Source organism: Bos grunniens, chromosome 4, assembly GCF_055505025.1.
Source record: "Bos grunniens cultivar Pamir isolate PY7600 chromosome 4, Bosgru_T2T1.0, whole genome shotgun sequence".
NCBI classification, from domain to species: Eukaryota; Metazoa; Chordata; class Mammalia; order Artiodactyla; family Bovidae; genus Bos; species Bos grunniens.
Window position 1 is genome coordinate 42538904 of NC_141168.1, and position 16111 is coordinate 42555014.

At 38.8% G+C, this 16111-nt stretch overlaps 1 protein-coding gene across 2 annotated transcripts in view; it reads left to right on the forward strand.

The window, feature by feature from the left end:
- Nucleotides 1-16111, forward strand: part of HECW1 (HECT, C2 and WW domain containing E3 ubiquitin protein ligase 1) — a 326637-nt gene that overhangs the window by 138861 nt on the left and 171665 nt on the right. For both annotated transcript variants that reach the window (XM_086396047.1, XM_086396048.1), the window contains one exon: nt 1645-1720. In XM_086396047.1, coding sequence (XP_086252173.1) covers nt 1645-1720 — 76 coding nt within the window. The remainder of the gene's footprint in view (nt 1-1644; nt 1721-16111) is intronic.

Below are 16111 nucleotides of genomic sequence, written 5' to 3' on the forward strand. Positions count from 1 at the left end.
CCTGATTAGACCCATGCATATTGGCTACTTTGAGAGCTAGAAGAGTGGTCCAGCCTGAGGTTGCAGTCTCTGCTCTGTTTGCTGACCTCTGCTGCTCTGGGTCAGCCAGGCAAAGAGAAAGACAAACACAAACTGGGAAAGAGCAAGATGTGTGAAGAGGGCTGATACCTCAGACCAAGCAGTGTTCCAACTCACCCCGTTCCGTATGTCACGCACGTTGGTTCCACCTGCTGGGCAGCCCAGAATCCCTGAGATGCATTTTGTATGTGGGCCTAACAGCAGACATACTGGGAAGATTGGCACATGAGCTGCAGCCAAGCATCGAAGGCCACCAGGGGCACCTGCTTAACAAAGAGGTGTTCTAATAATTCTTTTGGACTCTCCTTGGGCCGAAACTATGAGCCTTAGTGATGCCCAGTCATTACTCTTAGTCTCAAATAAAGTAAATTGACAGTCACATCCAATCACAGCTCTTTCAGCATCAAGAGTACTGACAGGCAGAGAGAGATTAAGCCCACACAACCTAGAAACAAAGAGACTTTGAGTGAGAGGTCACTGAGTTTTCTGTTTTTCTCTTCTTCAGTATAGCTTATCTTCTAAAAAGTGGACCTGGTAGAGATTTGCTTTATATTCAGATTTTTTTTGGTATTATTTTCTCCAAATATGTAACATATGCAAAGGTAACTCTGCCTTTGAATATATACTCAGAATCATTTCAGGGTAAAACTTGCCTAGAAGAGAATGGAAACAAGAACTCTAGCTGCTTTGATTAATCCATTAACAGATCAGTGTTGAGCAATGATGGAAAATAAAACATTTTAGCAACCTGATTTGCAAATACCTACTAGATGAAGATGGGCTTCCCTTGTGGCTCAGCTGGTAAAGAATCTGCCTGCAATGCGGGAGACCTGGGTGTGATCCCTGGGTTGGGAAGATCCCCTGAAGAAGGGAAAGGCTACCCACTCTGGTATTCTGGTCTGGAGAATTCCATGGACTGTATAGTCCATGGGGTCCCAAAGAGTCAGACACAACTGAGTGACTTTCACTCTCACTAGATGAAGATAACCCATGTAACAGCTGTGTTCTGAAACTTCCCAGGAAGGCAGTTAAATAAAGAGACCTCAGAGTAGCTTCTTAATGTCATGCTCAGCTCCTCCCTAATAAACAAAATTTCCTGGGAATCTCTAGATAGTAGTACAGATCAGAAGAAATGGAGATACGGCAGTTTTAACTATACTTTGCTAATAGAAACACTTTGTAATTACAACAGTAAACATCTATTGACCTCTCAATTTTACTGCCTCAGGGTCTGCTTTAATAAATACCTTTTTGCAAATTTGAATATGAAAAGGCATTATTTACATAGGTAGTTATAAAGGACCTCTGATATTACACTAATTATGTTTGCTGATTTCCATTTCTCTGAGAAGTACCCCCTCATCCTCACTAGCATTTCCCATTCTATTACTGGAAAAGACATTAGGTTGCTAAAAGCTTATTCTAATTGATAGTAGCCTAATGAAATCATTATACTTCTGTGTTTGTATTCTGTAGTTACAGAAAGAACTGTGATTAAGCATGTTTGTACTGGAGTGTATCTATTTCAATGCTTCTTTTGCTTGTCTCCCATTTTCCTTCTTACAGATTTTTAAAAGCATTGGTTCTGATGAGACCGTGCAAGGGCAAGGAAGTCGGAGGCTGATCAGCTTTTCTCTCTCAGGTATGTTTTGCTCATCTGAAGGCCTTTGTGGAAAAAATAAGAATGTCAGTCAGCAATCAGGAGACATCTTCAGTTTGACTCTTACCTACAAGTTACTCAACCTCTTGCCTCAATTTCTCCATCTGTAAAACAAATTTTAAAATTCCCCTTGACCTTATAAATATTCTGGAGAGGTCAATAAGGGATAGGTGCATTCTTTAGATGAGATGAAATGATGAGAAGCTACTGTTCTACTTTTCCTCCATTGCTAAATAGCAGTAATTGAGAACTTATAAGGTGGAGGTAGGGAAAATCTGAGACAAGAAGCAGCTAGCAGACCTTTATCTAAATAAAATCTCACATGAAATCCAGTTGGAAAAACAGATAAAAACTGAACTGCTCAAAACAATGCATCTGTGCAAAGAGCAGGGAAATCCAAATGAAGCCTGTAATTTTGTTAATTGTATCTAGTTAATAGTTAAGAGTCATTTAATATTTTTTTAGTTTTCATCATGTACCATATTTCTGGAACATGTTAGTAGGGAAATTGGCTAAATCTTCTTTAAATCTAAAATAACTTCAAAATTAAAAATATAAAGAAAAAACTGAGTTGCTCAAGCAAAAATGATATAGAAAGTTCAGAGCCCCATTCACTTAATTTTACTCAAAGTGGTCTTTGCAAAGACACAATGGCATGAAGCTTTAGAACTTTATCAAGCCCAGTTTGAAAACTGTTGCTTTAGCTCACTGTCAAACCAACAAATGGTTTGCAGGCCATTAATGTCAGAGATCTGAGATCAAAAAAATGAATGAGTGTTCATGAGTGTCCTTGGAAAATGAACAGTCAACCAGGGCTTTTCATGTCTAAGTGAGCCCCCAGTAAAGCAAACATGTGTCTAAAAATCCACTGATAAGTGATAATAACAAGATTAATATACAAAAAGCCAGTCATTTTCCTATCTACCACAATGAACAAGTGGAATTTAAATTAAAAGCACAAATCTATTTCTATTTAGCATCTCCCCAAATGAAGTACTTAGGTATAAATCTAACAAAATATGTATAAGCTATTTATAAGGAAAACTGCAAAACTCTAATGAATTAAATCAAAGAGCTAAATAAATGGAGATATATTCCATGTTCATGGAAAGGAAGACTTAATAGTGTAAGGATGTCAGTTCTTCCCAAACTGATCTGTAGAATCAGTGCAGTCCCAACCAAAACTCCATCAAGTCATTTTGTGAAAACTGACAAATTGATTTCTAACATTTATAAGGAAAGGCAAAAGACCCAGAACAACCAACACAGTGTCGAAGGGGAATATCAAAGTTGGAGGATCGATGCTTCCCAACTTCAAGACTAACAATAAAACTGCAGTAATCAAGACAGTGTGGTACTTGTGAGGAAAAAAAAAAGAAAAATAGATAAGTGGAATAGACTAGAGTACCCAGAAATAGTCCCCTATATAGTCAGCTGATCTTTGAAAGGTGAGCAAAGGCAATACAGTTGAGCAAAATAGTCCCTTCCACAAGTGGTACTGAAATAGCTGGACATCCACATGCAAAAGAAAAAAAAATAAGAATCTAGACACAGACCTTTATGCCCTTTAAAAAATTAACTCAAAATGGATCACAGACCTAAACGTAAACCACAAAACTATATAACTCCTAGAAGGTAACATAGGAGAAAGCCTAAAAGACCTTGGGTAGAGTAGTGCTTTTTTAGTTACAACACCAAAGGCATAATGCATGAAAGAAAAAATCATAAGATGGACTTAATTAAAATTAAAAACTTCTGCTCTGTAAAAGACAATGTCAAGGACATGAGAAGACAAGCCACAGACTCAGAGAAAATATTTGAAAAAGACACATCTAGTAAAGTACAGTTAATCCAAAATATACAAAGAACTCTTAAAACTCAACAATATGAAAACAACCCAATTGAAAAATGGGCCAGAGATCTTCTGATCTTATCAGATATTTCACCAAAGAAGCTATCAGATCAGTCACTCAGTCGTGTCCAACTCTTTGCGACCCCATGAATCACAGCACGCCAGGCCTCCCTGTCTATCACCAACTCCCGGAGTTCACTCAGACTCACATTCATCGAGACAGTGATGCCATCCAGCCATCTCATCCTCTGTCGTCCCCTTCTCCTCCTGCCCCCAATCCCTCCCAGCATCAGAGTCTTTTCCAATGAGTCAACTCTTCGCATGAGGTAGCCAAAGTACTGGACTTTCAGCTTTAGCATCATTCCATCCAAAGAAGTCCCAGGGCTGATCTCCTTCAGAATGGACTGGTTGGATCCCCTTGCAGTCCAAGGGACTCTCAAGAGTCTTCTCCAACACCACAATTCAAAAGCATCAATTCTTCAGTTCTCAGCCTTCTTCACAGTCCAACTCTCACATCCATACACGACCACAGGAAAAACCATAGCCTTGACTAGACGAACCTTTGTTGGCAAAGTAATGTCTCTGCTTTTGAATATGCTATCTAGGTTGGCAAAGCTATACTGATGGCAAATAATCATATGAAAAGGTGCTCCACATCGTATGTCATTCATTTCAGTTCAGTTGCTCAGTTGTGTCCAACTCTTATGACCCCATGGACTGCAGCACACCAGGCCTCCCAGTCCACCACAAACTTCTGGAGCCTACCCAAACTCATGTCATTTAAGTCAGTGATGCCTTCCAACCATCTCAACCTCTGTTGTCCCCTTCTCCTCCAGCCTCAATCTTTCCCAGCATGAGGGTCTTTTCAAATGAGTCAGCTCTTTGCATCAGGTGGCCAAAGTATTAGTGTTTCAGCTTCAACATCAGTCCTTCCAATGAACACCCAGGACAGATTTCCTTTAGGATGGATGCTTGGATCTCCTTGCATTCTAAGGGACTCTCAAGAGTCTTGTCCAACACCACAGTTCAAAAGCATCAATTCTTCAGTTCTCAGCCTTCTTTATAGTCCAACTCTCACATCCATACATGACCACTGGAAAAACCATAGCCTTGACTAGACAGACCTCTGTTGGCAAAGTAATGTCTCTGCTTTTTAATATGCTGTCTAGGTTGGTCATAACTTTCCTTCCATAGAGTAAGCATCTTTTAATTTCATGGCTGCAGTCACCATCTGCAGTGATTTTGGAGTCCAAAAAATAAAGTCCAGCCACTGTTTCCCCATCTATTTGCCATGAAGTGATGGGACCAGATGGCATGATCTTAGTTTTCTGAATGTTGAGCTTTAAGCCAACTTTCTCACTCTCCTCCTTCACTTTCATCAGTTCAGTTCAGTCACTCAGTCATGTCCGACTCTTTGCAACCCCATGAATCACAGCACGCCAGGCCTCCCTCTCCATCACCAACTCCCAGAGTCCACTCAAACTCACGTCCATCGAGTCAGTGATGCGATCCAGCCATCTCATCCTCTGTCGTCCCCTTCTCCTCCTGCCCTCAATCCCTCCCAGCATCAGAGTCTTTTCCAATGAGTCAACTCTTCAAATGATGTGGCCAAAGTACTGGAGTTTCAGCTTTAGCATCATTCCATCCAAAGAAATCCCAGGGCTGATCTCCTTCAGAATGGACTGATTGGATCTCCTTGCAGTCTAAGGGACTCTCAAGAGTCTTCTCCAACACCACAGTTCAAAAGCATCAATTGTTTGGTGCCCGGCTTTCTTCACAGTCCAACTCTCACATCCATACGTGACCACAACCTTGACTAGACAGACATTTGTTGGCAAAATAATATCTCTGCTTTTGAATATGCTATATAGGTTGGTCATAACTTTCCTTCCAAGGAGTAAGCATCTTTTAATTTCATGGCTGTAGTCACCATCTGCAGTGATTTTGGAGCCCCAAAAATAAAGTCTGACACTGTTTCCACTATTTCCACTGTTTCTATTTGCCATGAAGTGATGGGACCAGATGCCATGATCTTCGTTTTCTGAATGTTGAGCTTTGAGCAAAATTTTTCACTCTCCTCTTTCACTTTCATCAAAAGGCTTTTTGTTCCTCTTTAATTTCTGCCATAAGGGTGGTGTCATCTGCCTATCTAAGGTACAATAATCTCAGATAACCTCGGCAATCTTGATTCCAGCTTGTGCTTCTTCCAGCCCAGCGTTTCTCATGATGTACTCTGCATAGAAGTTAAATAAGCAGGGTGACAATATACAGCCTTGACGTACTCCTTTTCCTATTTGGAACCAGTCTGGTGTTCCATGTCCAGTTGCTTCCTGACCTGCATACAAATTTCTCAAGAGGCTGGTCAGGTGGTCTTGTATTCCCATCTCCTTTAGAATTTTCCACAGTTTGTTATGATCTACACAGTCAAAGGCTTTGGCATAGTCGATAAAGCAGAAATAGATGTGTTTCTGGAACTCTTTTGCTTTTTCCATGATCCAGCAGATGTTGGCAATTTGATCTCTGGTTCCTCTGCCTTTTCTAAAACCAGCTTGAACATCTGGAAGTTCACCGTTCATGTACTGCTGAAGCCTGGAGAATTTTGAGCATGACTTTACTAGCATGTGAGATGAGTGCAATTGTGCGGTAGTTTGAGCATTCTTTGGCATTGCCTTTCTTTGGGATTGGAATGAAAACTGACCTTTTCCAGTCCTGTGGCCACATTTGCTGGCATATTGAGTGCAGCACTTTCACAGCATCATCTTTCAGGATTTGAAATAGCTCAACTGCAATTCCATCACTTGCACTAGCTTTGTTCATAGTGATGATTTCTAAGGCCTACTTGACTTCGCATTCCAGGATGTCTGGCTCTAGGTGAGTGATCATACCATCATGATTATCTGGGTCGTGAAGATCTTTTTTGTACAGTTCTTCTGTGTATTCTTGCCACCTCTTCTTAATATCTTCTGCTTCTGTTAGGTCCATACCATTTCTGTCCTTTATCGAGTCCATCTTTGCATGAAATGTTCCCTTAGTATCTCTAATTTTCTTGAAGAGATCTAGTCTTTCCCTTTCTGTTGTTTTCCTCTACTTCTTTGCATTGATCACTGAGAAAGGCTTTCTTATCTCTTCTTGCTATTGTTTGGAACTCTGCATTCAAATGCTTATATCTTTCTTTTTCTCCTTTGATTTTCACTTCTCTTCTTTTCACAGCTATTTGTAAGCCCTCCCTAGACAGCCATTTTGCTTTTTTGCATTTCTTTTCCATGGGGATGGTCTTGATCCCTGTCTCCTGTGTCACGAACCTCAGTCCATAGTTCATAAGGTACTCTATCTATCCGATCTAGTCCCTTAAATCTATTTCTCACTTCCACTGTATAATCATAAGGAATTTGATTTAGGTCATACCTGAATGGTCTAGTGGTTTTCCCCACTTTTTTCAATTTAAGTCTGAATTTGGCAATAAAGAGTTCATGATCTGAGCCACAGTCAGCTGCCGGTCTTGTTTTTGCTGACTGTATAGAGCTTCTCCATCTTTGGATGCAAAGAATATAATCAATCTGATTTCGGTGTTAACCATCTGGTGATGTCCATGTGTAGAGTCTTCTCTTGTTGGAAGAGAGTGTTTGCTATGACCAGTGCATTCTCTTGGCAAAACTCTATTAGCCTTTGCCCTGCTTCATTCCGTATTCCAAGGCCAAATTTGCTGTTACTCCAGGTGTTTCTTGACTTCCTACTTTTGCATTCCAGTCCCCGATAATGAAAAGGACATCTTTTTTGGGTGTTAGTTCTAAAAGATCTTGTAGGTCTTCATAGAACTGTTCAACTACAGCTTCTTCAGCCTTACTGGTTGGGGCATAGACTTGGATTACTGTGATATTGAATGGTTTGCCTTGGAAACAAACAGAGATCATTTTGTCGTTTTTGAGATTGCATCCAAGTACTGCATTTTGGACTCTTTTGTTGACCATGATGGCTACTCCATTTCTTCTAAGGGATTCCTGCCCTCAGTAGTAGATATAATGGTCATCTGAGTTAAATTCACCCATTTCAGTTCATTTTAGTTCACTGATTCCTAGAATGTCAACGTTCACTCTTGCCATCTCCTGTTTGACCACTTCCAATTTGCCTTGATTCATGGACCTAACATTCCACGTTCCTCTGCAATATTGCTCTTTACAGCATCGGACCTTGCTTCTATCACCAGTCACATCCACAACTGGGTATTGTTTTTGCTTTGGCTCCATGCCTTCATTCTTTCTGGAGTTATTTCTCCATTGATCTCCAGTAGCATATTGGGCACCTACTGACCTGGGGAGTTCCTCTTTCAGTATCCTATGATTTTGCCTTTTTCATACTGTTCATTCAAGCCAAAAATACTGAAGTGGTTTGCCACTCCCTTCTGCAATGGACCACGTTCTGTCAGACCTCTCCACCATGACCCGCCCATCTTGGGTGGCCCCACAGGGCATAGCTTGGTTTCATTGAGTTAGACAAGGCTGTGGTCCTAGTGTGATTAGATTGACTAATTTTCTGTGATTATGGTTTCACTGTGTCTGCCCTCTGATGCCCTTTTGCAACACCTACCATCTTTCTTGGGTTTCTCTTACCTTGGACCTGGGGTATCTCTTCACGGCTGCTCCAGCAAAGCACAGCTGCTGCTCCTTACCTCTTTAGTTCCTCTTCACTTTCTGCCATAAGGGTGGTGTCATCTGCATATCTGAGGTTATTGATATTTCTCTCCCAGCAATCTTGATTCCAGCTTGTGCTTCATCTAGCCCAGCTTTTCTCTTTATATATATATATATATATATATATATATATATATATATATATACACACACACACACACACATATATGAGAAGGAAATGGCAACCCACTCCAGTGTTCTTGCCTGGAGAATCCCAGGGCTGGAGGAGCCTGGTGGGCTACTGTCTATGGGGTCGCCCAGAGTTGGACACAACTGAAGCGACTTAGCAGCAGTAGCAGTATATACATATATATATATATATTTTTTAATTGGAGGCTACTTACTTTACAATATTATATTGGTTTTGCCATACATTGACATAAATCCACCATGGGTGTGCATGTGTTCCCATCCTGAACCCCCCTCCCACCTCCCTCCCTATACCATCCCTCTGGGTCATCCCAGTGCACCAGCCCCAAGCACCCTGCATCATGCATCAAACCTGGACTGGCAATTCATTTCACATATGATAATTTACATGTTTCAATGCCATTCTCCCAAATCATCCCACCCTCACCCTCTCCCATAGAGTCCAACAGACTGTTCTATACATCTATGTCTCTTTTGCTGTCTTGCATACAGGGTTATCATTACCATCTTTCTAAATTCCATATATATGCATTAGTATACTGTATTGGTGTTTTTCTTTCTGGCTTACTTCACTCTGTGTAATAGGCTCCAGTTTCATCCACCTCTTAGAACTGATTCAAATGTATTCTTTTTAATGGCTGAGTAATATTCCCTTGTGTATATGTACCACAGCTTTCTTATCCATTCGTCTGGTGGTGGACATCTAGGTTGCTTCCATGTCCTGGCTATTATAAACAGTGCTGCAATGAACACTGGGGTACACGTATCTCTTTCAATTCTGGTTTCCTCGGTGTGTATGCCTAGCAGTGGGATTACTGGGTCATATGGAAGTTCTATTTCCAGTTTTTTAAGGAATCTCCACACTGTTCTCCATAGTAGCTGTACTAGTTTGCATTCCCACCAACAGTGTAAGAGGGTTCCCTTTTCTCCACATCCTCTCCAGCATTTATCGCTTGTAGACTTTTGGATCACAGCCATTCTGACTGGTGTGAAATGGTACTTCATTATGGTTTTGATTTGCATTTCTCTGATAATGAGTGATGTTGAGCATCTTTTCATGTGTTTGTTAGCCATGTGTATGTCTTCTTTGGAGAAATGTCTGTTTAGTTCTTTGGCCCATTTTTTGATTGGGTCTTTTATTTTTCTGGAATTGAGTTGCAGGAGTTGCTTGTATATTTTTGAGATTAATTCTTTGTCCATTGCTTTGTTTGCTATTATTTTCTCCCATTCTGAAGGCTCTCTTTTCACCTTACTTATAGTTTCCTTTGTTGTGCAGAAGGTTTTTAATTTTAATTAGGTCCCATTTGTTTATTTTTGCTAGTATTTCCAATATTCTGGGAAGTGGGTCATAGAGGATCCTGCTGTGGTTTATGTCAGAGTGTTTTGCCTATGTTCTCCTCTAGGAGTTCAATAATTTCTGGTCTTACATTTAGATCTTTAATCCATTTTGAGTTTATTTTTGTGTATGGTGTTAGAAAGTGTTCTAGTTTCATTCTTTTACAAGTGGGTGACCAGTTTTCCCAGCACCATTTGTTAAAGGGATTGTCTTTTCTCCATTGTATATTCTTGCCTCCTTTGTCGAAGATAAGGTGTCCATAGATGCATGGATTTATCTCTGGGCTTTCTATTTTGTTCCATTGATCTATATTTCTGTCTTTGTGCCAGTACCATACTGTCTTGATGACTGTGGCTTTGTAGTAGAGCCTGAGGTCAGGCAGGTTGATTCCTCCAGTTCCATTCTTCTTTCTCAAGATTTCTTTGGCTACTCGAGGTTTTTTGTATTTCCATACAAATTGCGAAATTATTTGTTCTAGCTTTCTGAAAAATACCATTGGTAGCTTGATAGGGATTGCATTGAATCTATAGATTGCTTTGAGTAATATATTCATTTTCACTATATTGATTCTTCTGATCCATGAACATGGTATATTTCTCCATCTATTTGTGTCCTCTTTAATTTCTTGCACCAGTGTTTTATAGTTTTCTATATATGGGTCTTTTGTTTCTTTAGGTAGATATATTCCTAAGTATTTTATTCTTTTTGTTGTAATGGTGAATTAAATTTTTCCTTAATTCCTCTTTCTGTTTTCTCATTGTTAGTATATAGGAATGCAAGAGATTTTTGTGTGTTGGTTTTATATCCTGCAACTTTACTATATTCATTGATTAGCTCTAGTAATTTTCTGGTGGAGTCTTCAGAGTTTTCTATGTAGAGGATCATGTCATCTGCAAACAGTGGGAATTTTACTTCTTCTTTTCCAATCTGAATTCCATTTATTTCTTTTTCTGCTCTGATTGCTGTGGCCAAAACTATGTTGAATAGTAGTAGTGAGAGTGGGCACCCTTGTCTTGTTCCTGACTTTAGGGGAAATGCTTTCAATTTTTCACCATTGAGGATAATGTTTGCTGTGGGTTTGTCATATATAGCTTTTATTATGTTGAGGTATGTTCCTTCTATTCCTGCTTTCTGGAGAGTTTTTATCATAAATGGATGTTGAATTTTGTCAAAGGCTTTCTCTGCATCTATTGAGATAATCATATGGTTTTTATTTTTCAATTTGTTAATGTGGTGTATTACATTGATTGATTTGTGGATATTGAAGAATCCTTGCATCCCTGGGATAAAGCCCACTTGATCATGATGTATGATCTTTATAATATGTTGTTGGATTTTGTTTGCTAGAATTCTGTTAAGGATTTTTGCATCTATGTTCATCAATGATATTGGCCTGTAGTTTTCTTTTTTTGTGGCATCTTTGTCAGGTTTTGGTATTAGGGTGATGGTGGCCGCATAGAATGAGTTTGAAAGTTTACCTTCCTCTGCAGTTTTCTGGAAGAGTTTGAGTAGAATAGGTGTTAGGTCTTCTCTAAATTTTTGGTAGAATTCAGCTGTGAAGCTGTCTGGTCCTGCAGCCCAGCGTTTCTCATGATGTACTCTGCATATAACTTAAATAAGCAGGGTGACAACATACAGCCTTGACACACTCCTTTTCCTATTTGGAACCAGTCTGTTGTTCCATGTCCATTTCTAACTATTGCCTCCTGACCTGCATACAGATTTCTCAAAAGGCAGGTCAGGTAGTCTGGTATTCCCATCTCTTTCAGAATTTTCCACAGTTTATTGTGATCCACACAGTCCAATGCTTTGGCATAGTCAATAAAGTGGAAATAGATGTTTTTTCTAAAACTCTCTTGCTTTTTCAATGATCCAGCAGATATCATTAGGGAAATGCAAATTAAAAAGAGATACTACTATGTACCTATTGGAATGACCAAAATCCAGAACACTGAAAACACTAAATGCTGGCAAAGACGTGGAGCAAAAGGAACTCACATTTATTGCTGGTAGGAAAGCAAATGGTACAGACACTCTGAAATGCATTTTGGTAGTTTCTTTCAAAACTAAACATACTCTTACTACATGACCCCATGATCACATTGCTTGGAAATTACCCCCAAAAACCTGACACAGATGTCTATAGCAGCTTTTTTTATGATTGCCAAAACTTGGAAGCAATCAAGATGTCTTTCAGTAGGTGAATGAATAAATAAACTGTAGTACATTCAGATAATGGAATATTATTCAGTGCTAAAAAGAAATGAGCTATCAGGCCATGAAAAGACCTGAGGAATCTTGAATGTATATTACTCATCGAAAAAGGCCAATCTGGAAAGGCTTCATGCTATGTGAATCCAACTATGTCACATTCTGGTAAAGGTAAAACTATGAAGATGATAGAAACATCAGTGGTTCTAGGGGATGAGAGATGAATAGGTGGGGCACAGGGTTTTTAGGGCAGTGAAAATACTCTGTTTGAGAGAGTAATGATGGATACATGTAATAATGCATTTGCCAATGCCATTGAATGTATAGTGCCAAAAGTGAATCCTAGTGTAAATTATGGATTTGGGGAAGAAAGGTAAAGTGTCTCTCATCAAAGGGACACTATGATGATGATGTGTCAGTCTAGGCTCATCAACTGTAACCAATGTACCAATCTGGTAGATGTTGAGAATGGGGGTGGGGGGCTATGCATGTGTGAAGCAGGCAGTATAGGGGAAATCTATGTATTTCCTTTTGATTTTGCTATTAATCTACAACTACTCTAAAAGAAAGTAAGTCTTTAAAAAGCCCACATTCATCAATAGAATGTGTCTCAGTTTTTTGTGTTTTTTTTTAAAGAAAAAAACTCAATAATTTGTATTACTAGGACAGAAATGGAGAAGGCAATGGCACCCCACTCCAGTACTCTTGCCTGGAAAATCCCATGGACAGAGGAGCCTGGTGGGCTGTAGTCCATGGGGTTGCTAGGAGTCGGACACGACCGAGCAACTTCACTTTCACTTTTCACTTTCAAGCATTGGAGAAGGAAATGGCAACCCACTCCAGTGTTCTTGCCTAGAGAATCCCAGGGACAGGGGAGCCTGGTGGGCTGCCATCTATGGGGTTGCACAGAGTCGGACATGACTGAAGTGACTTAGCAGTAGCAGCAGCAGCAGCAGGACAGAAAACTAACAACTCCTGATTTGTTATTCTTATATTCCCATTGAAATGCTTGATAACTAACAATTATTTATACAAGCCTTCAGAAACAGTAGAAACCAGGAAAACTACTGTCTGTAAGAAATTAAGAATTTTCACCAACCAGAGCTCACTAAAATCCTAAAGTCTACAAGGGATGCCATTCAGGATAGACAGCATGGAACTGCGGAAAGAGACAAAATCTCCATTCATTGGTTCCCATTTTTGGCTCTGCCATGCAGACATGGACTCATAGACTGACCAGAGGAAATGAAACCACCCCACTACCATCACCAGTTTGGTTCAAATAGCTACTTTCTAAGGATCAGGATTGGTTCATTTCCTATGGTCCCCAATATATAGGGGACCAATATATATGGGCTTCCCTGGTAGCTCAGATCGTAAAGCATCTGCCTACAATGCCTGGAGAAGGAAATGGCAACCCACTCCAGTATTCTTGCCTGGAGAATCTCATGGATGGAGGAGCCTGGTAGGCTACAGTCCATGGGGTCACAATGAGTTGGACATGACTGAGTGATTTCACTTCACTTCACTTCATTTCCTATGGTCCCCAATATATCATTTTTCTTACAGTTACCTCAAGGCAAAAATTGCCAACAATGAAATATGGCTGGAGGTATAAAATGAGCAACTAAAGAAGCATGCCTGGAATGGTAGTGGAGATATAATACTTTGTAATTGAATATGTCTGTGTTTAACTCACTGTCAAGGAAAAGTAAATACTGCTTAAAGTATCATGATAAATGTCATGCCTCAAAGAAAGTTTAAAAGGTCATCAAATCTATAACTAAGCAAAACCTACAGATTATCAAAGAAGTTAACTAGATGCTAGTCATCTCCAGGTATAAAAGTAGGGATGAGGATTCTAACAGCAGCCCATTGTACAACCAAACTAACTAAAGATGGACAATACCAGGGCTACACACAACCTACTCATGGTCCTAAAAAATGTGTCGAGAATGGGGAAAAAAAAGTTGAAGGACATAACACTCAAGAGGAAAAAGGAAGTATTTTGTCACAAATATATACTGAGGAGAAGTAAAGGATATGTTACTCATCTGCTTGTACACTCTATAAAACACAGGAAAGTGCAAAATCTATCAGGTAAGAAGTCTAGGATGAAGAAAAATGATAAGGGAGGTCTTTGAAGATAAAAGAAAGTCAATGTATTTGTTTCCTATTGCTGCTGTAACAAATTACCATAAAGTTAGTGGCTTGAAACAACACACATGTATTCATACAGTTCTGGAGATCAGAAATCCAAAATGAATCTTAAGGGATGAAAATCAAGGTATCAACAGGCAAGGCTGGTTCCCTTCTGGGATCTCCTAGGAAGAATATGCTCATCTCTGAGATTCTAAAGTCTGTTATGCATGTTTTTGGCTCACGGTTGTATCACTCCAGTCTCTGCTTCTGCTGTCACATCACTTTCTCCTCATCTTGCTCCTCCTTCCTCCACTTTATAAGGACTCTTATAATTACACTGAATCTTTCCATCTCAATCAAGATTCTTCAGCATGTCTGTAAAGTCCCTTCTACTGTGTAAGGTGACATATTCACAGGTTCCAGGAATTAGATCATGGTCATCTGTGTGAGACCATTTTTCTGTCTATTATAGTCAAGGAAAGATTTAAAATAAATTCTGAAAGGTACAGTCATTGAATTCAAAGTGAGCTTTGAGAGATTTTAGAAAGCAGCAAAGAGTATACTCACTACATTATTAGAATTGGGTAGACCAACTTGAGATTCTCTCATCGAAAACATAGAAGGGTCAGACTTAAAAAGATAAGGAAGTAAAAAGATGGATGACAAATACAGAGCAATACATGGATAATTCTGATGAAGAGATCAGAACAAATAATAATAGCAGAAAGATTTTTTTGAGCTGGATATAATTTTGCATCTTTAAATTTGACTATCACATACTAGGAAAAAAGTATGTGCAGAGAGCAATGTCTAGACAAATGCCTTTTTTTTAAAACAAATTTTTAAATGCAAACAGAGTAGCCATCTGAGTGGAAAAAGCATGATACAAAAGGATAAACCTCATGTTAATTTCAGATTTGTCTTATAATACAGAACACTAAAATCATGAAGCAAAGGCTACAGAGCTTTAAGGGTAGCATATTTTAGCTGAAGATTTCTGTGCCTACCAGGTTGTCGTTTATATGAGAAGGCAAGAGAAACACATTTTCAGGTTTTCAAGGGCTCAAAGAATTTCACCCTTGCATCTTATCTGAGAGTAATATGTGAATATCCACTCCAGTATACAGAGAGATTAGAAAAAAAAACAAAACCTCAAAAACTGGAGATACTGCATATAATTGGACTGCTTTTATTTTTAGGATAAAAAATGAGAAATAAGCAGAAAGATAGATCATGGAAAATTTCAAGAATACAGTAGACATGGCAAGCAAGATTGTTGATGCAAATATTTTACTTTTCAAATCTGTTTATATATTCAGTTTTTACCACTTCTTGGTGGTAATAAATTTCCTATGTAACTATTATCCCTTTAATTTTCAAAGAATTAACACTGCAACCTCAACAAATTGCAAATGCAAATAAAGGGTTTTTTCCCCACAGGTATTGGAGACAATTTAAACATTCAAAATTACCACAGAGTCAAATAATGAAATACCATATACTCTTAAGAATTATATATACAAAATGTTCTAAAAGACATGGGACCAGACATTTTATTATATAATCCAGGCAAAAGAAAAAATTTAGGACAAATGTTTATATATACAGTATGGTCTCAACTGTGCAAATTACTGAAAGACAATAAAGAAAAAGTCTGGCAATGGCTGCTACTAGGCAGTACAATTTGAAATAACTTTAAAATTCTGTTTCTTTTCCTTCTGTATTTAAAAATGTTATAATAAGTGTGTATCATGTTTATCATCAGAACAAAAAACTAATACAGGAAAAATGGAGGAAAATTAAATATTCTCCCATTAATGTATCATTTACTTTTGGAAAATCATAAAACTCTATGTGTTGTTATACACATCCATTCCAACAATCTCAGAGTTGAAAACATTGAGACCCAAAAAGTTACATCAATTTTCTAAAGTTTTAAAGTTCAACAGTGAGTGTTCCAGACTAAAATCTGAATATACTGACTCCCAGCCGAG